The sequence below is a fragment of the Gigantopelta aegis genome, chromosome 3, assembly GCF_016097555.1.
Source record: "Gigantopelta aegis isolate Gae_Host chromosome 3, Gae_host_genome, whole genome shotgun sequence".
NCBI lineage: Eukaryota > Metazoa > Mollusca > Gastropoda > Neomphalida > Peltospiridae > Gigantopelta > Gigantopelta aegis.
The window spans coordinates 57,973,515-58,000,475 of record NC_054701.1 but is presented as its reverse complement, the minus strand read 5'-3'; the positions used below and the strand labels follow the sequence as shown (position 1 = coordinate 58,000,475).

At 35.7% G+C, this 26,961-nt stretch overlaps 1 protein-coding gene across 1 annotated transcript in view; it reads right to left on the bottom strand.

Annotated features, from left to right (window-relative positions):
• Window positions 1-4,755: 4,755 nt before the first annotated feature.
• LOC121368313 (protein retinal degeneration B-like) overlaps window positions 4,756-26,961 on the bottom strand; it is a 70,368-nt gene continuing 48,162 nt past the window's right edge. The window contains exons 8-22 of the mRNA XM_041492993.1: window positions 26,497-26,619; window positions 24,774-24,914; window positions 23,260-23,431; window positions 21,977-22,178; window positions 18,918-19,392; window positions 16,635-16,805; window positions 15,998-16,153; window positions 15,050-15,198; window positions 14,304-14,426; window positions 12,778-12,894; window positions 9,530-9,678; window positions 8,375-8,524; window positions 7,393-7,576; window positions 6,849-6,977; window positions 4,756-5,884 (exon numbers count right to left, since the gene is read on the bottom strand). Of these exons, the coding sequence (XP_041348927.1) occupies window positions 5,579-5,884; window positions 6,849-6,977; window positions 7,393-7,576; window positions 8,375-8,524; window positions 9,530-9,678; window positions 12,778-12,894; window positions 14,304-14,426; window positions 15,050-15,198; window positions 15,998-16,153; window positions 16,635-16,805; window positions 18,918-19,392; window positions 21,977-22,178; window positions 23,260-23,431; window positions 24,774-24,914; window positions 26,497-26,619 (2,747 nt within the window). The 3' untranslated portion in view covers window positions 4,756-5,578. The remainder of the gene's footprint in view (window positions 5,885-6,848; window positions 6,978-7,392; window positions 7,577-8,374; window positions 8,525-9,529; window positions 9,679-12,777; window positions 12,895-14,303; window positions 14,427-15,049; window positions 15,199-15,997; window positions 16,154-16,634; window positions 16,806-18,917; window positions 19,393-21,976; window positions 22,179-23,259; window positions 23,432-24,773; window positions 24,915-26,496; window positions 26,620-26,961) is intronic.

Genomic DNA, 26,961 nt, shown 5'->3' with positions numbered 1-26,961 from the left:
TAAAGAAGTAACACGACATACCTTCTACTATTTTACGACCACAAAAATATATTTAAAGTAAAAACAGAAATCAGCACTAAATTAAAAAGCAGACCTCTTATGCACACAGAGTGGCATGACATTATGTAAATAACTGATGTATAGATAAAGATCATCAAATTATCTTAAAATTATCAAACCAAATGTAAAAAATTCATCTAATGTTTCCTAACCTTTTGTCATGAACTTAAGCATGAAACACAAATTACAGATGACCAATCTGTTTGTAGAGATGGTCCTGGTAAATCCAGAATAATGCCAAGGGTGAGAAATTCCAGTGACACTCGGGCAGTTTGATGGTGAGCATATTATTTAATGTTAAAAGCTGCATCACGGAAGAACTTGAGCTTGTGTTGCGCTATCTAGGATCTGCTAGCGTAAACTACCAACACTGTAGCTAATATAATTAAATTTGTTACATTCATTACAATATGTTATCCCATTGGTCCAACCACAGCAACAGAGTTTGTTTATTTATCAATGAATGTAAAAATGACATCGTCAGGGAACATATCTGATGACATGATTTTATGTTGGTACTTCTTTGTCTTACCAAGCGTTACTGTTTATGGACCAAAAATAATTCAAAATAAAATATGTACTTTTAACATTATCATCAGTGAGTACATTTTAAATTTAATTATAAGGATTGTCTGTACATATATAGTAATCAGTTCACTTAAGGATTGTCTGTTTTGTTTTTTTACATTCATATGGGTATGAACAAAAAATATCATCGGTAAACTTATGTGAGAATGGCTTTGCCAATTCACACAGTTTGCAGATTCCCCCCCCCCCCACCCTCCCCCCATACCCTGCTGAATGTAAAAGAAATAACAGATAATCCTCAAGTAAACTGACTAGTGCCGGGACTCATCGATGAAGGAGAAAGCTTTATACATGGCTGAAAACCGTTGCAGCATTGGGGGTTTTTGCACTTCTCTGGGCTGCTACCGCTTTCGCCGAAAAAGCCATCTTGAGTCTCCCGACCAAAAGCGACGCTCTACACATGTGCCCAGAAAATATCCGTATTCGGTTTCCAAAAGTTGGATCGAGAAATGGACCGCGCTTGACATTTTTTTCTTTCTTTTAAAAAAAAAACCCCCGAAAAATAACAACAGAAACCAGAAAACCTAGACTCAATGTTAAAATTGGAATATTTCCAGAAAATCTGGGAGGGTTGGCAGCTATGTTCTTAGGATGGTCCCCATAAATAACTTTAATTATTAGAAATATCAAACAGTGTTATGTGACATGGATTTCACATCAATGTGCACAGCACATACCTTTAATTACACCAAAGAAAAGACATTTTAAAAATCAGCAGTCAAATACAAATGACTGCCACCATGCAGTATACGTTTTTACTCAGAACATTTCAGCTTAATTGAAAACAAACAAGAAACACTAAAATACACATTAGCTATACATGGGTTGAAATAATGTATGATATATATCGAATAAGCATACATATAAAAAAACATTTACAAATGAAAAACAGTTTGTTTCAAGTTTGTTTTGTTTAACAACACCACTGGAGCACAATGATCATCAGCTATTGTTACAAATGAAGTGAAATGAACACTCAACAATATAAACTCTTTGATACATGTTTTAAAAATCTACAAAATAACAATCAGGACATTACAACAACCTCATTTCCATCTTCTTTTTTTGATAGAAATAAAAATAGTAGGAACTAAATTTTAAATATTCACTGTTCTCATACTTGAACATAAACTAATTTTCACACTGCCCAAATAAACTAGCATATTTTTAGACCTAGCAGGTAAGTAGAAATTCAAATGCTAAAACTACCAAAGAATCGCAGGTCATTTTTCAAGAGACAGATTTACGTATGATTATCAAATCTGTTATTTAGTTCAATATTCTGTTATATTTTAATTTCTAGTCTTGTCAGTAAGTTATTCAGGTAATTTTTTTTCAATACTAAGAACACAGATCTGGCTTGACAAAAATTTAATTCATAATTAAAAAGAGCTTAACAAGGTGACCATGTAACATCAGATGCTCTGTTTCCAAACCCAACTTACTGGGAACTATTATTCCTCAAAGCAGTCCCAGAAAAGAACATAGTTACATGAGAAGAAACAAAGAAACTAAAATAAATATATTTTAAAATGAGAATCACCTGGTCCTATCAGTTTTTTCTTCAGGTGATACCGTTTAACTGATGGACATGTACATGTCTCGGTGGTAGACGATATCATCTCAAGAAGGATTTTTAAAAATTATATATAATGTATTATATTATGTATGTATATATATACACGAAAATGTACATCCAACTGAACACAAATAAATGCTGATATACAGATATTCTTGTATACAAATATTTTACAACAAATGTAAAAAAATAGGTTGATATAAAAGTTTACTGTTAATAGTTTTTTGTTAATTCAGATTGCTTAAATAATGAATCCAAAATATATTTATATCAAATCTATTGGGATATAAAAATTGTATGCAATTAAACTCGAGTATAGCAAAACAAACAAAACAAATGAAATAAATAATAAAATTAAGTAACATAAGAAATCTGAATTTTGATGTTGTCTGTGAGACGTTTTTTGTTGTTGTAGAATTGAATAAAACTGGCAGAACTTCAGTTTGTTTATTGGATTGGTCATTAATCTAGATCCTGGGACAAATTTATTTCTGTTTGTGTCAACCAAGTTTCCCAGCTTTCGTGTTCACACTACTGAACCCCACCTAATAGCTTTGCATACAGTTTGGTAACCTACAGGGAAACCCGGCAAGATCTGCTCACCATGACTAGTTAAATATCAACAGAGCTTCAACTGTAGGTGCCCAAACTTTGTGTGCTGGCTTACATATTCTTCGACCAAACAGAATGTCTACACATTTCTTGAATATTTAAAAAGACTAGAGAAATTTATCACAAGATTCAAAGCCATGATTTCAAATGAGAAAAACAAAATTAAGTAGCTAAAATATATGCTGAAGCAAACCCAAATTTGAGGTAATCTGGGAGAACCCACGTTATTGTAACCTGTTATTGTAATATAAAATGGTTACTACAGGGCAAATTTCAAAGAATCCTATTTGTTTTAGTACAGCTTTTGTGTCTTGGAACATTTTAATCAATGATTTCCCAAACCTCTGAGGTTTAGCTGAGCACCTTAACTAATAGCATAAGAGAGCAACTACTGTAATACATACACATTTGTACTGCACCTCAACATATAAAATAAACTATCTATAGTATATTATGTTCAGTAACTACACAAACCTCCATATATGTTGTTTTTGCTTCTTATTCACTGTGCACAAGAATCTATACCTAGATATCGTTTGGCAGTCAAGTGGCATGATCTTGCGTACAATCAACAAATACAATAAATATGAAATGAAAATGTGCAATACTATGCAGTTCTGTATTTATTACATACCCTTCTGATCTTTATTTTAAATCAATATATAAATCCTGTGCCTTTTGTTTATGTATCAAATCATTGTGTCATTAGTATTAATAACACTATCAGAACACTGTAACAGTTGCTAACAACAGTTTTTGTGCTTAAAGTTTCTGTACAGATTGTGTTTATTTTTGGTGATGTACCTTAATTTCCTGCGTATTGTCACGTGTTGTAAGTTTTAAAGTTCCTAAATTTACTCTCTGAAGGGTATTGGACATTGTGGACTATGTGACCATTTCTGTTTATCAGGGCTAAAAACATATGGCCAAAACAAAATGTGTTTCAAAAAGATTCCATAAGTGAGAAGAAGTTTTTTTGAGTAAATAATGGTTTTAAAGTTTGTTTTTGTTTAACAACACCACTAGAGCACACTGATTTATTAATCATCGGCTATTGGATGTCAAACATTTGGTAATTCTGACATATAGTCTTAGAGAGGAAACCCACTACATGTTTCCATTAGTAGCAATGGATCTTTTATATGCACCATCCCACAGACAGGATAGCACACACCACGGCCTTTGATAACCAGTCGTGGTGCACTGGCTGGAACGAGAAATAGCCCAATGGGCCCACTGACAGAGATCGATCCAAAACCGACCGCGCATCAAGCGAGTGCTTTACCACTGGGTTATGTCCCCTTCCCCAAACAGTAAATAATGGATACATCAACATTTATTTAAACACATCGCAATATGGAATTTTTTTTAGTTCTTCCAATAACTGTTCTTTGTACCTTCTCCATTGGCTTACTTATTTTTCAAACACACGGTCAGCTTCTCTGTTCCTATCTTCATCTGGGTATAACAATACATTAACTTTTAACTCGGCAGTGTAATGGTTTCTTTATGTGCAAGTGTCCGATTCCATGATTGTTCAAGTGCTTATAATGACTTAAAATATGTCCAATGTAAGTAAGTTTCAAAGGAACTAACCAGTTGCAATCAAAGCTTACATGAATGTTGTAAGGAGTTAAAATATGTTTGTCAGAACACATAAACAAGGTTGATGATAGTTATGAGATTGATCGTCTTTCATGCATATAGTCTGCCGACTATCTAACGGAGCAGACTATCTATACCGTTTTCTCTAAAACTGAATTATAGCTAGTTGCAGACTATCTGATGTAGCTGGCAGTACACAGAAAATTACAGAAAGCAGACAGTATACACTGAAGCCCTTACATATTTAGATTAATACAGTCTGAACAAGAAAATCTTGACTTGTTATACTGCTGATGTTTGGTCTGTATTGAGATGGGGGGGGGGGGGGGGGGGAGAGATAAGATCCATGTTTTGAAATTTATCAGTGACATGTCAGTAAATTAGGGTACACTGAAGTTGTTTTTAGAAGTGTTACTGTTTTTGTTATTTAAAAAAAAATTCTCCCTGTAATTTACATAAAATATTGTCCTATAACATCCCCAGGTAGTCATTAACATAACAGATTGCATTGTAACATTATTTTGTCTTGAAACTTTACCACATCATTAAGAAGGGTGGTTTGTTTGTGTGTGTATGTGTGTGTGTGTGTGTGTGTGTGTGTGTATTTTGTTGGCATTTTTAACATGTACTTAAAATATGTCTTGCAGCATCCCCATCTAGATTGCAGATCACAGAACGCTATTACAGTAACAGTATTAAGAATGGGGATTCCCCTTAAAACAATTAACTTTTTTGACACATCTAATAAATGCCAATTAAAACATGCCTTTGTTACTAAAGAAAGACTGAAGAGGTATGTAATAAAACAGGGTACCACACTTCTCTGGCTATTTACTATCTACTCCACATTAATTGAAACAAAATTAAAATACAATCAATATTTCCATTTGTTATTAGTATTGTACACAAATTAATATAACTATAACAAAACCAAAAAGAAACAAGAAGGTATCACAATATTTTAGCTACACAGACACACATAATCATGGGGGCTTTCAGTTCCATCAATTTTAAAGCTATGTCAAAACATGATATTTAAAAATCTATGGGCATCTTACAAAACATATTCTCTGCTATAAAACATAGAGCATGGACTGGCATGGCTGCGTCTCTACACATAAAAATAAGTTTTCTTTAAACGGCGGTTTCTCCTCTACAACACGATGTTCGTTTTGGCTGGGTCTCTTCTTGCGACGGGGACTCTGTGTCGGTCACCGTTATCTTGGTGGAGGTCATGACATCACGGATAAACTCGGCGCCTCCACTTGAACTGTGACTGGGATACGACGCGGCCCGCTTGGTCAGTTTGCGGGTATCAGTCTGTCGTGGCAAACGGAAACAGCTGCGTCGCAAAAACATCCTGGCATTGCCCACGGCAGGTACGGAAAAGCCTGGAGACAGCAGGTCACTGAGGTGAGCCGCGTAACCATCAGACAGTATCTGTGAAAATCAAACACACGCTATTGTTTCATGTTTACCGTATCTATATAGTATATTTATTTATTAAGTATAACCATAAGAAAATTTCAATGTAAAACAGACACAAAATATTATTTCATATTATCTTATTTACATACGAGACCACAGTAATTGAAAATAATTAAGGTTGCACAACATCATTAATTACCCCATGGATTTCAATACAATTTCTTTCAGAATACATTCTGTGAAAAATACAATAGTGAGAAAGTCATGTCACTACTAGTTTTAGGGAGTGCTCTCCCTTGACACATATCTTATTAAAAAAAAAGTCAACATGAATTTTTTTTTACTTTTGTTTAATGACACCACTAGAGCACATTGATTAATTAATCATTGGCTATTGGAAGTCAAAAAATTTAGTTACCTACCTTCACGACAGAGCACTGATGGTGTTGCTGTTATACAAGTGGCAGTATACCATTTACACAGTTGTTATCAGTTAGTACTAAATATAACAAGTAACTTCCAACCAATGGGTTATTTAAAAACTACAGAGGTCAACCTACTTGTAATCATCAAAGAAAGATTTCAAAAGGTGTATCAGAATTTTGTAGTATTTTTGTTATGAGGAACCATTTCTTATACGAGACTATATTAAGCTGCTACAAGTAACAACATGACAAATGGTGGTGTGGCATTTTGTGCCTTAACTACCCATAAAACTATTTAACCAAATTACAATTTCCTGACATAGAGTCAAAATTGCTATGACAATAAACAAAAATGACTAAACTAATTGGACACAAACTATTGGCTGAATCTAAATAAAAGGATTTGCTGCTTACCTCTAGCAAATTAATAAGCACCAAGCTGATGACTGTGTTTGAATATTATTAACTCTTACTGTTAAGTTTGTTCAATAATATTTAACCTGCAACAGTTTGTGGGTTTGTTTAGTTTTCTGAAAATAATACATATTAACCTGTGCCTGTGAATGCTGTTTCCTTGAAGCCTTGCCCACAATAAAAATATTAGTCGATGTAATTCCGAGTTCTTTGTAGAGTACAATATCCTTACTGGAACCATATGCTGTTTTAAAAACCACTTTCGCCTAAAAAAAACAATTATATAATACACATATTTTATTTTTAACATGAGATAAGTAGTTGTTAAGTAAAACATTTTTATGTAAAAAGTAAATTGTCTTTTTAATCAAAATATATTAATGATTATCATTCAATCCCCATAGAAACTTCACTCATCAGTCTACATCCCCAACATAATTTCATGCACACAAGCCTATTAAAATATGACAAACCAAATGATAATATTTTATTGATTTGACGTTTTCAAATATTTTGTATTACCAAATTGAATCTTTGATGATCAAACTGTAATCTAATTTTGAATAAGATAACTGAACTATTCTATTAGATGAAAAAACTTTACAATTATGGTAAAATCTATGGGTTTAATGTATTTGAACTGTTTGATGGTGATTTTGTACAATGTCACTGTATTAGTACCTCAGTCTGTAGGTTCTTCAGGTAGTTGAGCTTCTGTCGGAGAGGGTCCTTGGACAACCCGTCCATGAAGGAGACCATGCCGTGAGGAAAGTTATGCTGGGCCAGCCACGCCACCACCTTATTGTGCTGCATGTCCGGTCGGGCCGTCACGTACAGGATCAGATAGCCCAGTTCCTGCCAGTGTCTGTAAGGCAATCAGCAGCAAAGTTATGGTATATTTAGCATTGTCAAATCTTCAATAAATTATCATGTATACGATTGGACATGGTCATGGTCATAGGGTTTTACGTGCACATTAAGAACAAGCTGTTATAGTGCACGCCTGTCATGGGTGCAGGTGCTGGCCTCGGCCTGTTCCTCCATCCAGGACAGGAAAAGGGTTGAGGTGGGTGGGAGACGGGACCGACGGTGCTGGCAAGTGCAAGAGAGCACCAGCAACTCAATTGAGAACAGTAGCTGGTGGGGAAATTTGGTTCTATTGAATTTTGAATGTCCCATAGGATTAAGTCAAAAAGGAAAGTATTGCACAATTTCTTGAAGGAATTTTGGCACAGTTTTGAATTATTCATCTAAAGATAAAAGGGGAGGTATATGATTGTTTTCATCATGTTTTTTAATCCTTTCTTACCAGTGTTTGAAATACTACATGCATATGTGCATATTGAACACTGAATGTCCAAAATGCAGATAAACATTTGGAAAGAGAGAAAAAAAAAGCCATCTTTGTTAGCATATAGTTCTTTTCCCAGCCACATCCTCATAAATACAGAAAACATTTTGGAGATGGGGTTTTTTATAAACTTAAGCATATATAGATAAAATAAAATGCCCCATAACACTAGATTTTATTTTATTTTATATCAATGTTGCCTTATATGTAAAATTACCTCGAACAACTTCCATTTTTGGTTTCAGTTTAATTAAATAGTTAAGTGCAATTTCTGCAGGTTGTTTCAAAATAATTATTTGGAACACTGATTACCTGACAACATCAACAGCCCCTGCTCGCACTTTAGGATCTTTGCCCATGATGCTGACACTTGCAGTAAACGATCCATCCACACTGAAAATAACAGTCTCTGTCTTCGGTGGTAACACAGTTAAGTAGAAATCACAGGATGTGTGATCCCCTCTGAAAATGTAACAGAAATGTGTTTTTAGGACATCCAGTTATTTAATCATGTTTATACAACATTCCCTCACTGAGAAACATTTCGATGGAGATCTGTAATAACACACTGATAACAGACACTACAAACCTGAAAACCATCTTGACTGGGTACATTCCCTGACAGAGAAGCATTCCCTTGGAGATCTGGAATAACACACTGATAACAGACACTACAAACCTGACCACCATCTTGACTGGGTACATACCCTGACTGAGATGCGTTTCCATGGAGATATGGAATAACACACTGATAACAGACACTACAAACCTGACCACCATCTTGACTGGGTACATTCCCTGACTGAGACGCATTTCCATGGAGGTCTGGAATAACACACTGATAACAGACACTACAAACCTGACCACCATCTTGACTACGTACATTCCCTGACTGAGACGTGTTTCCATGGAGATCTGGAATAACACACTAATAACAGACACTACAAACCTGACTTGGCTGGGTACATTCCCTGACTGAGAAGCGTTTCCATGGAGATCAGGAATAACACTGATAACAGACACTACAAACCTGACCACCATCTTGACTGGGTACATTCCCTGACTGAGAAGCATTTCCATGGAGATCTGTAATAACACACTAATAACAGACACTACAAACCTGACCACCATCTTGACTAGGTACATTCCCTGACTGAGACGTGTTTCCATGGAGATCTGGAATAACACACTAATAACAGACACTACAAACCTGACTTGGCTGGGTACATTCCCTGACTGAGAAGCGTTTCCATGGAGATCAGGAATAACTGATAACAGACACTACAAACCTGACCACCATCTTGACTACGTACATTCCCTGACTGAGAAGCGTTTCCATGGAGATCTGGAATAACACTGATAACAGACACTACAAACCTGACCACCATCTTGACTGGGTACATTTCCTGACTGAGACGGGTTTCCATGGAGATCTGGAATAACACACCGATAACAAACACTACAAACCTGACCACCATCTTGACTGGGTGCATTCCCTGACTGAGACGCTTCTCCATTGGGATCTCAAACGTAAGTCGACCGTGTCCGTCTGTGATCTCGGTTCCCATGTGAATCCATTCCCCGGATGGCGGCTGACACATCATGTGGATATCAACCTGAAGAGTGGTTTTGTTGATCACATTTAATCCAATTTAGTAACAGATTTTAAAGACTATCAATATTTATGTCATTGTAAATATACATCTTATTTCAGTTAGAAATAAAACATTAAAGGAAACATGTCACGAGACCATATTATAGCTCATTTTAAAAGCAAAATGATAAAAAAATAATATACAAATAAGTTTATAACAATAAAATATGCATAGTTAACTTAAAATGAAGAAATTACGCTAATCAGTATCAAAGTACGATTTATGCACATTTATTCGTGAGCGTTCGGGAAAAAAAGGGAAGTGACGTCAGAGCCGCTGTACTCTTCCATTGTTGTTAACTGTTTATATATGAAGTAAGGGGCTTACGATCTTTTCAGTCCAACAGTGCCGTACTGCGCAGCCTTTGGGTGTAAAAATAAACAGTTTAAACGATCGGGATTGTCTTTTTACGGTTTTCCAAAGGATTGTATCTGAAGAAAGACGCGTGTATTTTATCACAAACCAAAAGATTGGACATCAACACCGCATAGTACTTTGGTTTCAGCCTATTTACAGCCCGGAGCCCGAACGTTACCCGGAGACAAAAACAGTACTTGGTTGCAAATGCTGAGGTGTACATTGTACATATTTGGCACAAAGATACACCTCAGCATGATGTATTTATATATGTTAAAACAAAAATGTAGAATTTAAAAAAAAAAAAAAAAAAGGAAAAAAAAGAAGATTTTTCACGTTAGGGCTGTAGGCCTACATAACAAAATCTGTATTCACCATCCGAAGAAGGAAACGTCAATAAGTAATTAAATATGGCATATACAAACATGGAATTTGGCATGAGGATACATCTCAGTATGATGTATTTAAATATGTTTTTAAAAAAAACGTGTAGAAAACAAAAATAATTTTAAATAATGTTTTTAATCTTCGGGCGGAGTACATCACAAAAATGTTCCTCATCGCCCGAAGCCCCAAAGTAACACGAAGTTCAATACAAAATAAACCACTACTGTCGGTGTCGAAATAACTATTATGTTTCATCCACGGGCTGAATGGGAGTGTTGTTTTAGTTAATTGGTCCTTTCTTTCTGTGGCCTGCACCTGTGATTCCTGATTGGCAGGTGTATATTGCAAGGTATCGACCAGGTAAGTGATTACCACTGTCTAGACATACGTACAAAATACTTGCCAGTTTTTTAAGATCACAGGGTATCGACTATAATACAATGTTAATGGACATTATCAGCCGCCCTGCTTCATTACTGTAAATAATGCTGTAAAACCCTTGATTAAGTAGACTTTCCCATCTAAAATGACAAAACTGACCAATTATGTAGTACCAAAGAAAAGAAAATTATCACTTGGGTATCGTGAGTGGTCTTTTTTTACTCTAACGCACCCTACCAATAGGCCTAATAATATGCTGGGGATTTTTCAAGAGAGAAAAATACTATAACCCCATTTCGTTCTATTGATGCAAATTGAAATATATTTAGTTAAAAAGTTGATTATACTCTCAAGTCATTTATGTTGTTTTACAAGTCAGGTTAATGAAAGTGAAGCGCCTTGTAAATTAGAGCGTTTGTTTACACTGTGCATACAGATTTCATTATGTACAGCCCGAACATGAAAAATGCGATATTTAAAAAAAAAAAAAATAAAATAAATGTTTGTCCTACATTTATATTTTTTACATATTTAAATACATCATACCGAGGTGTATCTTTATGCTAAATATGAACAGTATACACCTCGGCATCAGCATCCGGGTTTTTGGTTTTGTCTCAGAGTTACTTTCGGGCTCCGGGCTGTAAATTGGTCGACCGGTCTGGTCTGGCAACATCGGTTTCTCCACCCTCCGACTCGCTATCCGTTTCTTCTTCAGTGTCACTGTTGTAAGTAAATGTGTGTCTTTCTTCATTTACTAACAGCTCAAATTGATACGGCAAAATGTTTTGCGAATGAACACTCATTGTTTTGGTAAGCTGTGCAAGTCTTAGATTCTTTATGAGTGGTACGGACTAATGCTTTTAAGTGTAAGGCTTCAGATCAAGCGACGCGTCTCTGACGTCACAGACCTCGTGATTGCCCTGCTCATTAAAGATTGACAATTTCCGCTAAGAGCTCGTATCTGGTGGGGTTTTTACGGAGATATTTTAAGTAATTAATTAAAAAATTTAGTTTTTTTTAGGTGATTCAATTTATAATTAATTGTACATGGTTGGTGCCAAATATAGGTCACGTGACATGTTTCCTTTAAAGCCAATAAAAGCTTTATCTGTTGATCACGTTTAATCCAATTTAGTAACAGATTTTAAAGACTTTCAATATTTATTTCATTATAAATATACATCTTATTTCAGTTAGAAATGAAACATTTAAGACAAAAAAGCTTTATTTTTGTACAAGTTTATTCACAGGTCTCATATAAGTGTAACAGATGCAGATTAATTAGAGGTATTCCAACTGCAACAGAGGAGAAAACTCTGAGACTACTATGTTATAGTGATCTCCTCTCCCACCCACCCCAACCCTTTCCTGTCCGTGACAGACGTGCACTACAACAGCTTGCTCTGAATGTGCACATAAAACCCTATGACCTGACCTGACCTGACCTGACCTGACAATGGAGAAAACTTGGAGTGTTTTCTCTTTTATAGATACATTACCTGTCCTGTCCTCAACAAGTGTACCTCCCCCCCCCCCCTCCCCCCCATCCCCATGCAATGTTGAAAAGAAATAAAAACTTTATAAAAAGTTTGAACAGGTTTAAAACTATGCACAGGTCTCATATATGTTTAACAGATGCAGATTAATTATAGGTATTTCAGCTGCAACAGGGGAGAAAACTCTGAGACTACTATGTTATAGCGCTTCCTACCAACTATATATATAATCAAGATTTTGTTTATACATGCTAAAGATATATTTGGAATTTATTAAGTTTACTGTATGTAGGTTTATTGGATGCATCTTTCCAATAAAAGCAGTTTATTTGTAATGGTTTTACTCCTTTACTGTAGATTCTACATTTCATGATACCACTTACTTTATACTGAAAACAAACTCAACAGTAACTTATCTTATCATTTCTGTACAAACCTTTTCCCCAGAGAGTGAGCTGATATCAAGTGAACCATACATAAACTTGGCTGAAAGCACCTGTGGTTTGTCCTCCAGGACTATGACATCATTTGCTCGGTGGTTTGACTGAAGATTCTACAAAAGGAAAAAAAGGAAAAAAAAGAGATAGAAAAAGTTATTTGCAACATTCTGCATGTTCTTGTGCAAAATAAACGAGTGCAATAAATAGGAAGTGAAAACAATGTATGTGAAGTTCTGTATTTATTACATACCTTCTTTTATTTGTTTACAAAACGTTTTTTAATTTAACCCTTTCAGACTCGTGAACCCTTTGTCTTCAAAGTGCCCCAGGAATTGATATATTTGGCAGTTTAACAAAGGATAAATTTACAGATGGTTATTTGGCTGATAATTTATTTATAATTCATAGTACAAGACTTGTTCAAGCATATTTGTAAAAATAAATAAATTTTCTATGAGAAGTGCCTAATTATTATACATATATACAGGTATATTAAAAAAAATCACTGGTTATAAAAACATAAAATTTCTATGAAAATGTGTAAATGAATAAACTGCTATAATATCATCGTCGATCTCGTCATCACTTGCTCTCCGACAACATGCAAATCTAGAAAGAAGTATGTCAACTTGATTTCGTGATAGTATATCAGCTGGTGGAATTCCATCAGAATGATCACTCTCACATTCCAATAAAACATCACTATCGTAGTCATTTTCCGTGAATGTCGTATTATCAAAAATGGATGTTGCCATTGCAGTTAACAGTTATACCAAACAGGCTGAAAAGCTCCGAATAAATGAGCACATTCTCACAGCAAACCATGTAACTCTTCTACAGGATGTTGTTGTTAGCACTGCCTCTATTGCGCATGTCAACCTGTGACAAATTTGGTGGTAAATACAAATTGAAAACACAACAGGATTTCCCATTCTGTAGTCTGAATGGTGATTTTTTTTTAAACAGGATTTCCCGTTCCATTGTCGGAAAGGGTTAACGTCATAACTACACTTTCTTAAATATATTAACAAATCCTCCTTTCATGGATTTCATAACGTTAAAAATCATATTCCGCGGCAATCTTGTGTAATGCTTCAAGTATGACGTGACATCATTTCTAAATTATACATCTGTAACAAAAAGGCATTAGAGCCAGTAAAAATAAAAAGGGAATTCCCCATTTACAAGTTCCGGCCCAGATCGCACGTGTGATACAAAATACATTTATCACACGGTTTGAAAATGTCTTTATCACTCTAGTAAGATTGAATAGGTATGTAATATAATTCACCATTACCATGATTACCAAAGAACAGTTTCCGATGGGTTCCAATGATCATAAAGCACATAACTAAAAATGTGTTTCCTATAAAATTTCAAATTCCAAGGCCTATTACCAGAATTTTTAGATATGACATAGTATACAGCTTGTTGATGACTTAAGTCGAAAACCCTACATCAGTGACTACATTTAGTACACTAATATCCCTGTAATATAGAAACAATGGTACATAAGTCTTACCCTGACTTTGATTGTTGTTCTCCGTTTGAGCCACTTTTCCCTCGGCTGAGTAATTGTGAAGTTTGATACACCACCTCTAGTAGTTCTTTCTGCATCACTGGATACCATATCATTCCGAACAATCTTCACAAAAGAAACCACACCAACAAATCATGCAGATGGAAAATAACAGTGTATTCTCTGCACTTTTTTGACAGTTCTAATTATACTAATATAAAGCACATTCTGAATATCCATCTATGAATTCTATCAAGCTATATTTAAAAATAATTTTATCAACAGAAACGAGAAGAGAATAGATTCCAAAAATGTAAAATGTGATTTTTTTTTATAAATTTGAAAATTTTTGAAAAACCACCCGAAAGCAACAAGGCAAACATAATGAATTGTATCCACACACACACACACACACACACACACACACACACACACACACACACACACACACACACCACACTTGCCAGACTTGGTACTGAGTTATAACAAATTAGCACAAAACACAACCATATTGGATAACAGGTCAGGGAGAAGCATTGTAACATTTTAAAATGTTCCAAATGAATCTGCCAGCTTCTTTTTGAGTTACAGTCCCACAACAAAGTCTGTCTAAAAGTACATCTGAATTTATTTTGGTGAAAAAATTATTCTATTTAAACAAGAATTAAAATAGTCATATATAATATTTTGTAGCTGGATAAAAGCGTAATATTAATTTTTAAATGTACTTGGCAGATGTTTTTGTTTACCTGTCTCAATATGAATGCCACAGCATCTGTGGACTCCCAGAAGCTGGCATGAAAGAGGTGAGGTAAAGCATTGGTTGGGAAAGAATGAAGAACTTCAGGACAATACAACACACAATCGATTCTCTTCATGCCCCACCAGTGACCTGTCACTACAAAACAAATAGGGATTATTCATTATGAAGTGCACATCAATATTAAATTCTTCATGAATATTAAAATGTAATTGGCCATTCACAATTCCTTAACTGGTTCACAGTGAAGATAGGGGCTAGTAACCCTGAATGTGAGCATCGCTTATTTCTAGTAACATGTCACTATTGATTCATTCATTCATCGAGTAAAATAATCAATTTACAGAACAGCAGCAAATTTGCTGTGGCCACTTAAAGGCGCAGAACCTAGTTTCAGCCTGTGAAGATGGACACTAAGTTTAGTTAATCTACAAACCTGCAACACACATTTGGATAAGGTTATAACGGAGAGAAGCTAAAGTCTGTGATGTTTAAACTGGGAAATACTGTCAAAAATAACTAGAGCTTGTCTTGATAACCATTGATTCTCAGAAGAATGTGCCTTTTTAGAATTATCAAAAATGCATTTTGGGGATATTTCAAAAACCAGAATGACCAGAACAGAACCCTTCAGGTGTACAAAAATTATTATTCTAAATAATAAAATGTAATATAAATCATTAAAAAACAGCTTTAATAGTGGAAAATACATAGTAGTGTTTAAAAACTAGGGTCTGTCACTTTAATGCAGAAATTTTAGCAATTTTAGATCCAGTTTAGGTTAGCAGTTATCACTTTTGGCAAGTAACCACATAAAAAGTGGTAACTTAACAGAAAAAAAACCCTCCACTTAAAAACAAGTGACCACTGAATACAGTGGCAATCAGATCTGCATTGTTCTAAACATGAATGATGGCTGAATGTGTAATTAGCCTACCATTAGTAATGGTTGCCACAGTGGTTTCTCCCACACCAGATGTTGCACTGTTGATGCTGGATCCACTGCATCGCCGCTGCATGGTTGAGTGGACTGGGGATGAAGAGTGGCGTCGGTTGTCACTGAACAGCGACAGGTGGTTCTGAATCGTTTCAACTGGCACAAACAACAGATCACTCACTGTTACACAACACTGCACATTTTTCAATACAATAGCACACATTAACTGAATGATTAGGTAAAAATTAATTAAATCATTCTTATCCATAATGAAATCAATCAAACCATGTAACATCAATCAGGACAGATATTCCTGTGTCAAAAACACCGAGATGTAAATCTTCTCAGTTCTGGAGTAAAAATAAATGAAGATGTAAAAAATCTTTAAAATGATATGTGTATGTGTTATAAATGCCAATAAGAATCATATTATATATTAAGCAATCTTAGTAATGAAAACTGACAATTTAATATGGCTTTCAATGGAAGATTGCATCAGTGCTGTGGAATCAATTAAGAAGATATATTTTTATCACTTTTATCCCAAAATCATGAACCAAAGCTTGTAAAGCATTTATTCTGCACAATTAAATAGAAGCACAGGTTAAAATAGTAATAAAACAAACTTAAGACATACCAACATGAATTGTTTCTACATCGCCAAGAGGGAATTTGCTGTATCTCGAAATTTTTATTGGTGCTATATGTCTAAAGCCGATCTGTATGAGTGGTTCCAGTCGAATGGCAATGGGGTCACTGGAGTGGAACATATTGTACACCTGATGACAGGCTGGTCTGAGAGGGGGATCTGAAAGTGTAAAACATGTTCATTAATCACGCCGCTAAAAATTGAAAACAAATTCGGGTAACCCATTTCGTTTTTACATAACCGATCATGAACGTGTAAATGATGTCATAAATTCAACGCGCAACGAAAAACGGGTTATGCAAACTATACTTACGCTCGAGTGACGCACGAAAGAAACTATCACTCTCACAATTTTCAGAGGCTTGTTAATAGGTAGATTCCTGTTGAATGAATCACCTTCCTGGCATACTGGAGTTGTAATCATTAAGCTGTCATATGTATTTTGTATTCAAGTGGTTTTACAATAAAGAGTCTGATAAATACGGTGACCGGTCAAAACCCCCTCCAGTCAAAACCCCCTCCAGTCAAAACCCCCTCCAGTCAAAATCCCCTTATTTAGGAAATAATTTTAAGAAATGACAAAATAATTAATACCCAAAATATTTATTCACACTTGCATATTATAACATTTGATTGCATAGACTTTTGTATAAGTCATAATCCATTAGATCGCATTTAGATCTATTTCTATCTGATGCAGTGTCCGATTTTGACCGAGGGGGTTTTGACCGAGGGGGTTTTGACCGAAGGGGGTTTTGACCTGGATTCGATAAATACAAACTTTTTTCTTTTTTTTAATGGTTCCAGATCAGAAACATAGCATTGTCTGGGTTGGGAGCCCCAAATCACAGTTGTACATATAACACATACACATACCTTGTATATGCACATACCATATAACCGGACATTTTCGTGGATTTTTATTTTCGTTGGTTTCGAGGGTAAGTAGTCAGCATCGAAAATATAAATCCTTGAAAATATTTGAAAAAATCAACAAATTCTAACTAAAATATTTATTGTGAAAACCATAACACACTGACAATTTACCGGAACATTTTATTTCCTGTCATGCGCAGTCCACCGGATACGACAAGAGAATAGTATAGTCAAAACAACAAGGTAGAATTTTTAAAAAGTTATTGCGTGAATCTCACTGTTTGTAGAATATAATGAAATATTTTTAAATTTCGTATATTGGTTTTGTCAATGTCCGCCCGCACTGCATCAGAGATTCTGGGGTGGATGAATGCAGATTTCAACATTTCCTGGCGTATTTTTAATTCTGCCATAACTTTCATAATCCACCTTGCATGAATTGGTTTTATTGCCGAAGTACGCATTTCGATCTTGATGTCCATTACAACTTCACCGTGTTTCATAGCCAGGGAAACCCGCTTTGAATCCCATGTGGTAAAATTAGACTTCATGGCATCCTTAAGTACTTTGTTCACACATATGTCGTAATTGGCTTTACACAAAATCAAAGACTGTGATCAGTTGTCTGTCGAATAGCATACCGGGTATCACAGTGGCCAATTAGGCTACAGGTGACTGTTCTATTGTTTAACTTTACACGTCGGTAGTATCGAACAACTGGCAGCCGAAGTGAAACTTTAATCAACAATAGCAAGTATTCTCGCATCTAGACTTGCTAAAACTCGAAAATAAAATCACTTTCAATTTAGATTTGGCAAACAACGAAAATAAGAAACCTTGAAATGTTTTTATACCCCAAACCACGAAAAATTAAGACCACGAAAATTTCCGGTTATACGGTATTACATAAATATGTTACATACTGAGATAATTATATTATGTTTAACAAGTATTCAGAGAGTACTGCTAAAGTAATACACTGCATGTGTCCCCTACTGGAACAACATATTTTCTTATCTTCCAAGTTCAAGGGCAATAAATCTGCAAAAAAGGGTTAAATCATCATGAAATTCAAACCTGATCTGTAATAGTACATTGTAAAGCCATACACAAAATTTCATCTTAATATTTTGAGGCATTGGGGAAAAAGTCCACAATTTGTTTTTCATATCTCCTAAATTCAAGGGCCATAACTCTTGTCAACAATGGGTAAATCGTCATGAAAGACAAACTTGATTTGTAATAGTATATGATAAAGCCATACACAAAATTTCAGCTCAATATATAAGTGGGACAGATGAACGAATGGATGGACAGACGGACAGACAGAAGACGGAAATGAAACCTATAGTCCCCTCCGTTGGACCAGTAGGAGACTAATAAGACTTTACTTACTTGAAACATCTCCGGAGAACAGACGTCTGTAAGCCAGGACAAGACCCAGTGGAGATCCTAACATGAAAAAGTCTGACACGTCAAATTCAAATCTGGACACAGCACCATCCATGTGACTGCCACTACTTGTTCGCCTGGACGATCCGTGCTCGTGGACACTCAAGCGGGCAGAATTGTGACCGGACTCATGCCTCTCGCGACTGACACTCTCATGCTGCGCAGTCTCACTTTTACTTCGCTCCGTTCGTTTCTTGATATTTGGAAGAAGCTCTCTGTTCAGATCTGGATCGCTGTGACTCAACTGCTTAGTGTTGTCTGTGAGATCCGTACTGGATGGTTTCTGCTCGCTGGAATGGTCGTCCAGGCTGCTGTGACTGCCGTAGCGACTAGGACCACGAGTCAGCTGAGTGTGACTGGAGCCAGTTAGTGCATCATATGTTAGAAGTGATCCCGCACAATCAGCAACGATACACACCTACAACAGGTTACAAGGAAGTGTATCATACATAACAAGTGATCCTGCAAAATCAGCAATGATACACACCTACAACAGGTTACAAGAAAGTGTATCATACATAACAAGTGATCCTGCAAAATCAGCAATGATACACACCTACAACAGGTTACAAGAAAGTGTATCATACATAACAAGTGATCCTGCAAAATCAGCAATTATACACACCTACAACAGGTTACAAGAAAGTGTATCATACGTAAGAAGTGATCCCGCACAATCAACAATTATACAAACTTATAACAAGTTACAACAACAAACGAGTGCTCGTAAATACAAACATGCAGGCACACACATTCACATGGATACAAACACACACACACACACACAATGTAATAATTCCAATGTAAAGATTGATTTTATCAGCAAAAAGATCAGTGACAAAATCCTTAAAAGTTTTTAATTTTAATAGAAACTTAATACATTATCTGCAAACTAACATGATTGTTAACTATGAATTGAAGCTAATGATAGCCTGTAGAGGTTTACTGGTTATTGTTGTCTGGTTTGTTTGCCAAAAAGAAAGAAAGAAAGAAGTGTTTTATTTAACGACGCACTCAACACATTTTATTTACGGTTATATGGCGTCAGACACATGGTTCAGGACCACACAGATTTTGAGAGGAACCCCGCTGTCGCCACTACATGGGCTACTCTTTCCGATTAGCAGCAAGGGATCTTTTATTTGCGCTTCCCACAGGCAGGATAGCACAAACCATGGCCTTTGTTGAACTAGTTATGGATCACTGGTCGGTGCAAGTGGTTTAAACCTACCCATTGAGCCTTGCGGAGCACTCGCTCAGGGTTTGGAGTCGTATCTGGATTAAAAATCCCATGCCTCGACTGGGATCCGAACCCAGTACCTACCAGCCTGTAGACCGATGGCCTAACCACGACGCCACCGAGGCCAGTTGTTTGTAAAAAAGGTAAAGGGACAAGAAAATGGTATTGTATCGGCTGGAATTCTTTTTTATCTTAGATACGAGCCGTTTTGAGTCTTGATGACGCTACATGTGTATATGATGTCATCTCTGCATCATCACATCATAGGTGCGTCACACTATATTTTTATCTTAGATAAGAGCCGTTTTGAGTCTTGATGACGCTACATGTGTATATGATGTCATATCTGCATCATCACATCATAGGTGCGTCACACTATATTTTTAACAAGATATTTTGATTCTTTGGTATATTTCTATATACTCATAATAGGTATATGGTGTCTAAAATCAACCATTTGGGATATATATGGCTTCCAAGTTTGTGTTGGTGGCCATATTGGATTTATGCTAATTAGCATGTTTCCCAGTGTCAGATTTCGGTAGATTTTGGATATAATGTTGAGTGGAGTCACCTAAACAATATAAAACAATAAAACCTTGTGTTGCAGTTTGTTCAATCATATTTTTACTGGACTAAATCGAGTTTGTTAGAGCCACGCAGAAATCAAAGAGATCTGTTGTGTATTATATCATTTTGCCATACAGCAACAAGTTTAAAGTTTAAAGTTTGTTTTGTTTAACAACATCACTAGAGCACACTGATTTATTAATCAATGGCTAATGGATGTCAAACTTTTGACTAGTCTTAGATATGAAACCCGCTATGTTTTTCCATTAGTTGCAAGGGATCTTTTATAAGCACTATCCCACAGACAGGATAGCACATACCACAGCCTTTGATATACCAGTTGTGGTGCACTGGCTAGAATAAGAAATTTTAAGGTTTTGAGTCTTAGAAAGAAAACCAGCTACATTTTTCCATTAGTAGCAAGGGATATTTTATATACACCACTCCACACAGGACAGCACATACCACAGCCTTTGATATACCAGTCATGGTGCAATGGCTGTAATGAGAAATAATCCAATGGGCCCACTGAAGGGGATTGATCCTAGCCTGACCATGTATCAACCAAGTGCTTTACTATTGGGCTAAAGTTTTCACTTTAAAATACAAAATAATTTAAAATATTAATTTTATATAATAACTGATAAATTTCCTTATTTGCAAAGAAAACAGAAAAAGTTTATAAAAGCTAAATGGTCTTCGATGAAGAACAATACTAATGTCTAAAATGCGTACCTTTGAAAGCCTGTATTTAGCAGGGCTTCTAGATTATGGTAGCCCCACTCCCATGGCAAGTGAGCTAGTGATATTCAATGTTGGGCTAGTAAATAACTACTATTGCCATGCCCGACGGCTAGTGAAAACAAAATTGTCAAATGCTACGGTTAAGTCTATTTTTTAAATATACATGTATATCCTGCCCCCCACCACCACCACCACCACAATGTGTTAGTGTTTTTAAGCTCTATCTCCCTCTTTATGTGACATATCTGATTATTACTATTAATTAGTCAAATTATATTAACTTAAAGTAAAAGTAGGGCTAGTGAATTTTTAATTGTGGCTAGTAAATTTTTTAAATCACTGATCCCATGGCTAGTGAATTTTATAAAAAAATATTAGAAGCCCTGATTGAGTGATGTTCTTTAGTCATAATATTTCTTTGTATAACTGAGAGGTGCTCCCTACTGACCTGTCCAGTAAATCCTCTTCCTTCCTCTGATGAAAGAAAGTCCTGGAACACCTTGTTAGACTGGGCGACAAGCTCATTAACATGCTCCTGATAGTCGGCACTGGACGAAGCAAACAGGGCAATGGCACCAAGAGGAACAAATGACTGCGTTCTAGCTAAACAAGTTTCAGCACTGTGAGTATCAAAACTGTATGGACTTAGGCTGCAATACAAAAACAGTACATACGGTAAATAAATAAATAACAAACGAAGAAAAGAAGCATAGATACAACGTATTAATATACAGAATTTATCCTGCAATCTCTGTATACATTGACAAGATATGGTGACATAAGCCCCACTCAACTCAGTGTTTCAGACCAAATTTCCAATAAATATATTCTTTAAATTATTTGGTTTAGTACAGGAAGGAATGAAGGAAACGTTTTATTTAATGACGCACTCAACACATTTTATTTACGTGTTTTAGTACAATAAATACAAATAACGTTTAGTTTTGCAATAACTACAAAACTTGTCTATATATTTATGAATTAAGAGTTTAGAAACGCTTTTTGAATGTTGCAGAATGTAGCTAGCGTCTTACAAAGAATGACATCATGTATTTTGTATGACATCATACTGCAAAAGTCTTGCTAGGTTGACGATACTCAATTTGCATACACAAAAATGGAATAAATAATGATTTTCTGACTATTCCTTTTGGATTGCAGGATAAATAAAATAATCGTTACTGTCTTAAGGTATTGGCTTTATCCTGCTCAGGTCGAATGGTGAATGTTGCTTGGCAGAGCCTCGCAGCATTCGCCATTCTAACCTTCACATAAGGCAGGAACCGGTTATTCTCTCTATATAAAACTTATGATCAGAGGAACTTATATGATTCATGTTTAAGTTTAACAACTATTAATCCCCGCCCATCCCTTTGAATACTAAAATGTATGACTGTATTAACTCATTTTTCAAATCACCAAACACTGTGATTTTTAGCGTCCATAATTTTCTAAAGTTATTAATTTTCAGTAAATAATACACTGACATTAGCTCCTGGCTGCTTGCCTGCTACTTGAATATGATAGAAATTACTTAGTAAATAAGTTTTCAAATAAAAAAACATTGTAATTTTTAGTGTCCATAATTTTCTAAAGTTATTACTTTTCAGTAAATAATACACTGACATTAGCTCAATGTCTGGTTGACTGCTACTTGAATATGATAGAAAATGTCTTGTATCTGGAATTAATTTGTGACAACAGTGGTCTGTAGTACGTCTTGGTACTCACCTTGACAAAATAGACAATGTGTCACAGCAGACGGAAGGGCAGGTTACAAGACGGAATGCAATATGGCCAGAAGCAGAATTGTAGTGAGAATTGATCACAGTGTCAAAGGTCGACTTCAGAGTGTTGAAGTCACTGCGCTTGGCTGTGTCTTTCCCGGTGTCCAACACACTACCTAAATAATTTAGGAAAAAAATTTAATGATTATTTTGGAGTTTATAAAAATGACCCTATCTGCATGTAATTTTGTTTTGGTTATGGCACTGATAGATTCAGTATGGCTATTTGATTCATCACACCATACTCAGATATCTAGAGAAAATGTCAAGACTAATAAAACATCAAAACAAAAATATATTATACAGTGAAATCCGTCTAAACCGGACAGTATTGGAACCAAGTAACATGCCCAGTGTTAAGAGGTATCCGGTTTAGACAGGACAATATCTGTACAGATTTTTAAAAATCGATCATGAAAAATGTCCGGTTTTGGAGGAATTCTGGTTTACAGAGGGTCCGGTTTTGAGAGGTTTCACTGTTCACGTCTTTGTAATTAAGGAGTTGCCGAAACTTACAAAAGGATTGGTGTCTCAGGGGACATTTCGTTTTCAAAATCATGATTAGCGATATTTTTAGTGAACTGAAAATTGATTAGCAACTAATGCTTAATGTTTAAAAATTGTGTAGCGATCTTTGAAACTTGTGTAGCAAATCGCGACACGATACTGAACAAAATGTTCCCTGTGTATATTAATGTTATAATTTTCCTGTCAATTTATAAAAATGAGAAAAAGGTAAAATGTATACATAATAACTGAAATGTTATGGAAATTTCACAATCAGATGATTTGATTTCCAGTAGGTATGTTCCTGTCATCAGTTGGGTATAAGCTAAAGCATCCTAATTTTTTTTATCAAAGTATGTCTAAAACGACACAAAATTTTGAGTCTTCTGTACTATAAGACTCCATCATATGCAGTCATGTGGGATAGAAAAAGTACACCCGAGGTGGTGAAAATTTCGACCTGGAACGAGGATGTACTTTTTCTATCCCACATGACCACATATGATGGGAGTCTTTTTCTCTCATTCATTCCGTAAAATAAACCATTATTTTACATGAACAGACAAAGATGACTGAACAACTAACCTTTTTATTTGACCATTTTATCATAAATAACTGCACTATCGTATTTACCGTGTTTGTTTCATGTGTTAAATAAAATTTAACACTACAAATTAACAAGATAGCTTTTAAAATGAAGGTTTTCATAACAAAATATTAATTTAAAACTGTGGCTAATGACCTCACGTCACCGCCTCACATTAATATGACGTCGTATATTACCACCGACGTCATGTTAAATGTAAGCGCGTGATATCCCATGTAAGATAGAAATTTCTTACATGGCTTTCTTTCATGGGATAGCTCTGTTCCATATACCCGAGGATGAGAGAAAAAAGGTTCTCGTGACAAAAACATTTGATAAATTTCATCATTATACACTAAACTCACCTCCATGCATAACAAGAAAGAGAAACTTTGTTGGACAGGCAGATGCAGAAGATGGTGGGGTCGTTTCTATTCCACCTGGTAAGGACGTGTCTACGCTGTACATCTGACGAAACTCTTCCACGCGTCGTCCAAAGTTAGAATCTGAAAACCACAACCATATTTACATTGAAGCCAACACACTGATTAATAAATTTCAGGCTTCGACAAATCGTTAATTATCCACTATTATTCTAATACATAGGGCACTAGCCACAGCTTCTGTGAGGGCTAGTGATTTCTCAAACATCTGTCGAACACTGAATAATAACGACTTGGTGTAGAGCATTTTATGATTTATAACTTCTAAGTGTCATATGATGCTATTCCAACTTCAAACCTACCAATCTCTTGAAGATGTCAATTTTTCTGAGACGTAACATCACGTTGATGACAATCAGATACCAACAAAAGTGTTTTTCTGAGGCATAACATCACGTTGATGACAATCAGATACCAACAAAAGTGTTTTTCTGAGGTGTAACATCACGTTGATGACAATCAGAGACCAATAAGTGTTTTTCTGAGGCGTAACATCACATTGATGACAATCAGATACCAACAAGTGTTTTTCTGAGGCATAACATCACGTTGATGACAATCAGATACCAACAAAAGTGTTTTTCTGAGGTGTAACATCACGTTGATGACAATCAGAGACCAATAAGTGTTTTTCTGAGGCGTAACATCACGTTGATGACAATCAGATACCAACAAAAGTGTTTTCTGAGGTGTGACATCACGTTGATGACAATCAGATACCAACAAAAGTGTTTTCTGAGGTGTGACATCACGTTGATGACAATCAGATACCAACAAAAGTGTTTTTCTGAGGCGTAACATCACATTGATGACAATCAGATACCAACAAAAGTGTTTTTCTGAGGCATAACATCACGTTGATGACAATCAGATACCAACAAAAGTGTTTTTCTGAGGTGTAACATCACGTTGATGACAATCAGAGACCAATAAGTGTTTTTCTGAGGCGTAACATCACGTTGATGACAATCAGATACCAACAAAAGTGTTTTCTGAGGTGTGACATCACGTTGATGACAATCAGATACCAACAAAAGTGTTTTCTGAGGTGTGACATCACGTTGATGACAATCAGATACCAACAAAAGTGTTTTCTGAGGTGTGACATCACGTTGATGACAATCAGATACCAACAAAAGTGTTTTCTGAGGTGTGACATCACGTTGATGACAATCAGATACCAACAAAAGTGTTTTTCTGAGGTGTGACATCACGTTGATGACAATCAGATACCAACAAAAGTGTTTTCTGAGGTGTGACATCACGTTGATGACAATCAGATACCAACAAAAGTGTTTTCTGAGGTGTGACATCACGTTGATGACAATCAGATACCAACAAAAGTGTTTTTCTGAGGTGTGACATCACGTTGATGACAATCAGATACCAACAAAAGTGTTTTTCTGAGTGATAAGAAGTCATACAATCGTTTTGCAGTCCAATGATAAAAACAATGACGTCAAACAGGAGCACGTGACCAAGAAATGCACATAAGGCAAAAAAAATTATGCAACAAGATTAAAAGTAGAAGTCCCAAGTTTTGAATGGCTGAAGGGGAGGGTGTCCATATTTAACTTGTTAAATACATGAAAAACAGAGCATCTTTTTTGAGTGATGCATAATTGTGGGCATTTAATGAACAAACCATCAAGACTTGCTGAACCTTCGACTGCATCGGCGTATTCATCTCCACTTGAGATCATCTCCATGGACGACGTTCGGACGAGATGGTGAGCGCCGCTCATTTTCCTCTCCCTCTCAACAGCCTCTGAAAACACGATCATGCTATTAGCTTTTAAAGTGGGAGGCTGTTACGAAAAATCTACCGAGTGCAGTAAGGTGTAAGTACCACTGTAACTATAAAAGGAAGGAGAGTGAACACTGCAAACAGATTATTCTGAAGAACTATACAGCAGTGTATAGGTGGCACCATGGTGACATTCATTTCTAACTTAGTTACCATAACATTAACATACTAAATACTTAGTAAGATATTAATTCACAAGAACCTGTCACTTCCATGGCCTACTGAATCTTTTATGGGTATTGTAACCACTGAGCAATATCCTACTTTAGGATACTATGATAAGCTAAATATTTTGCATCCACG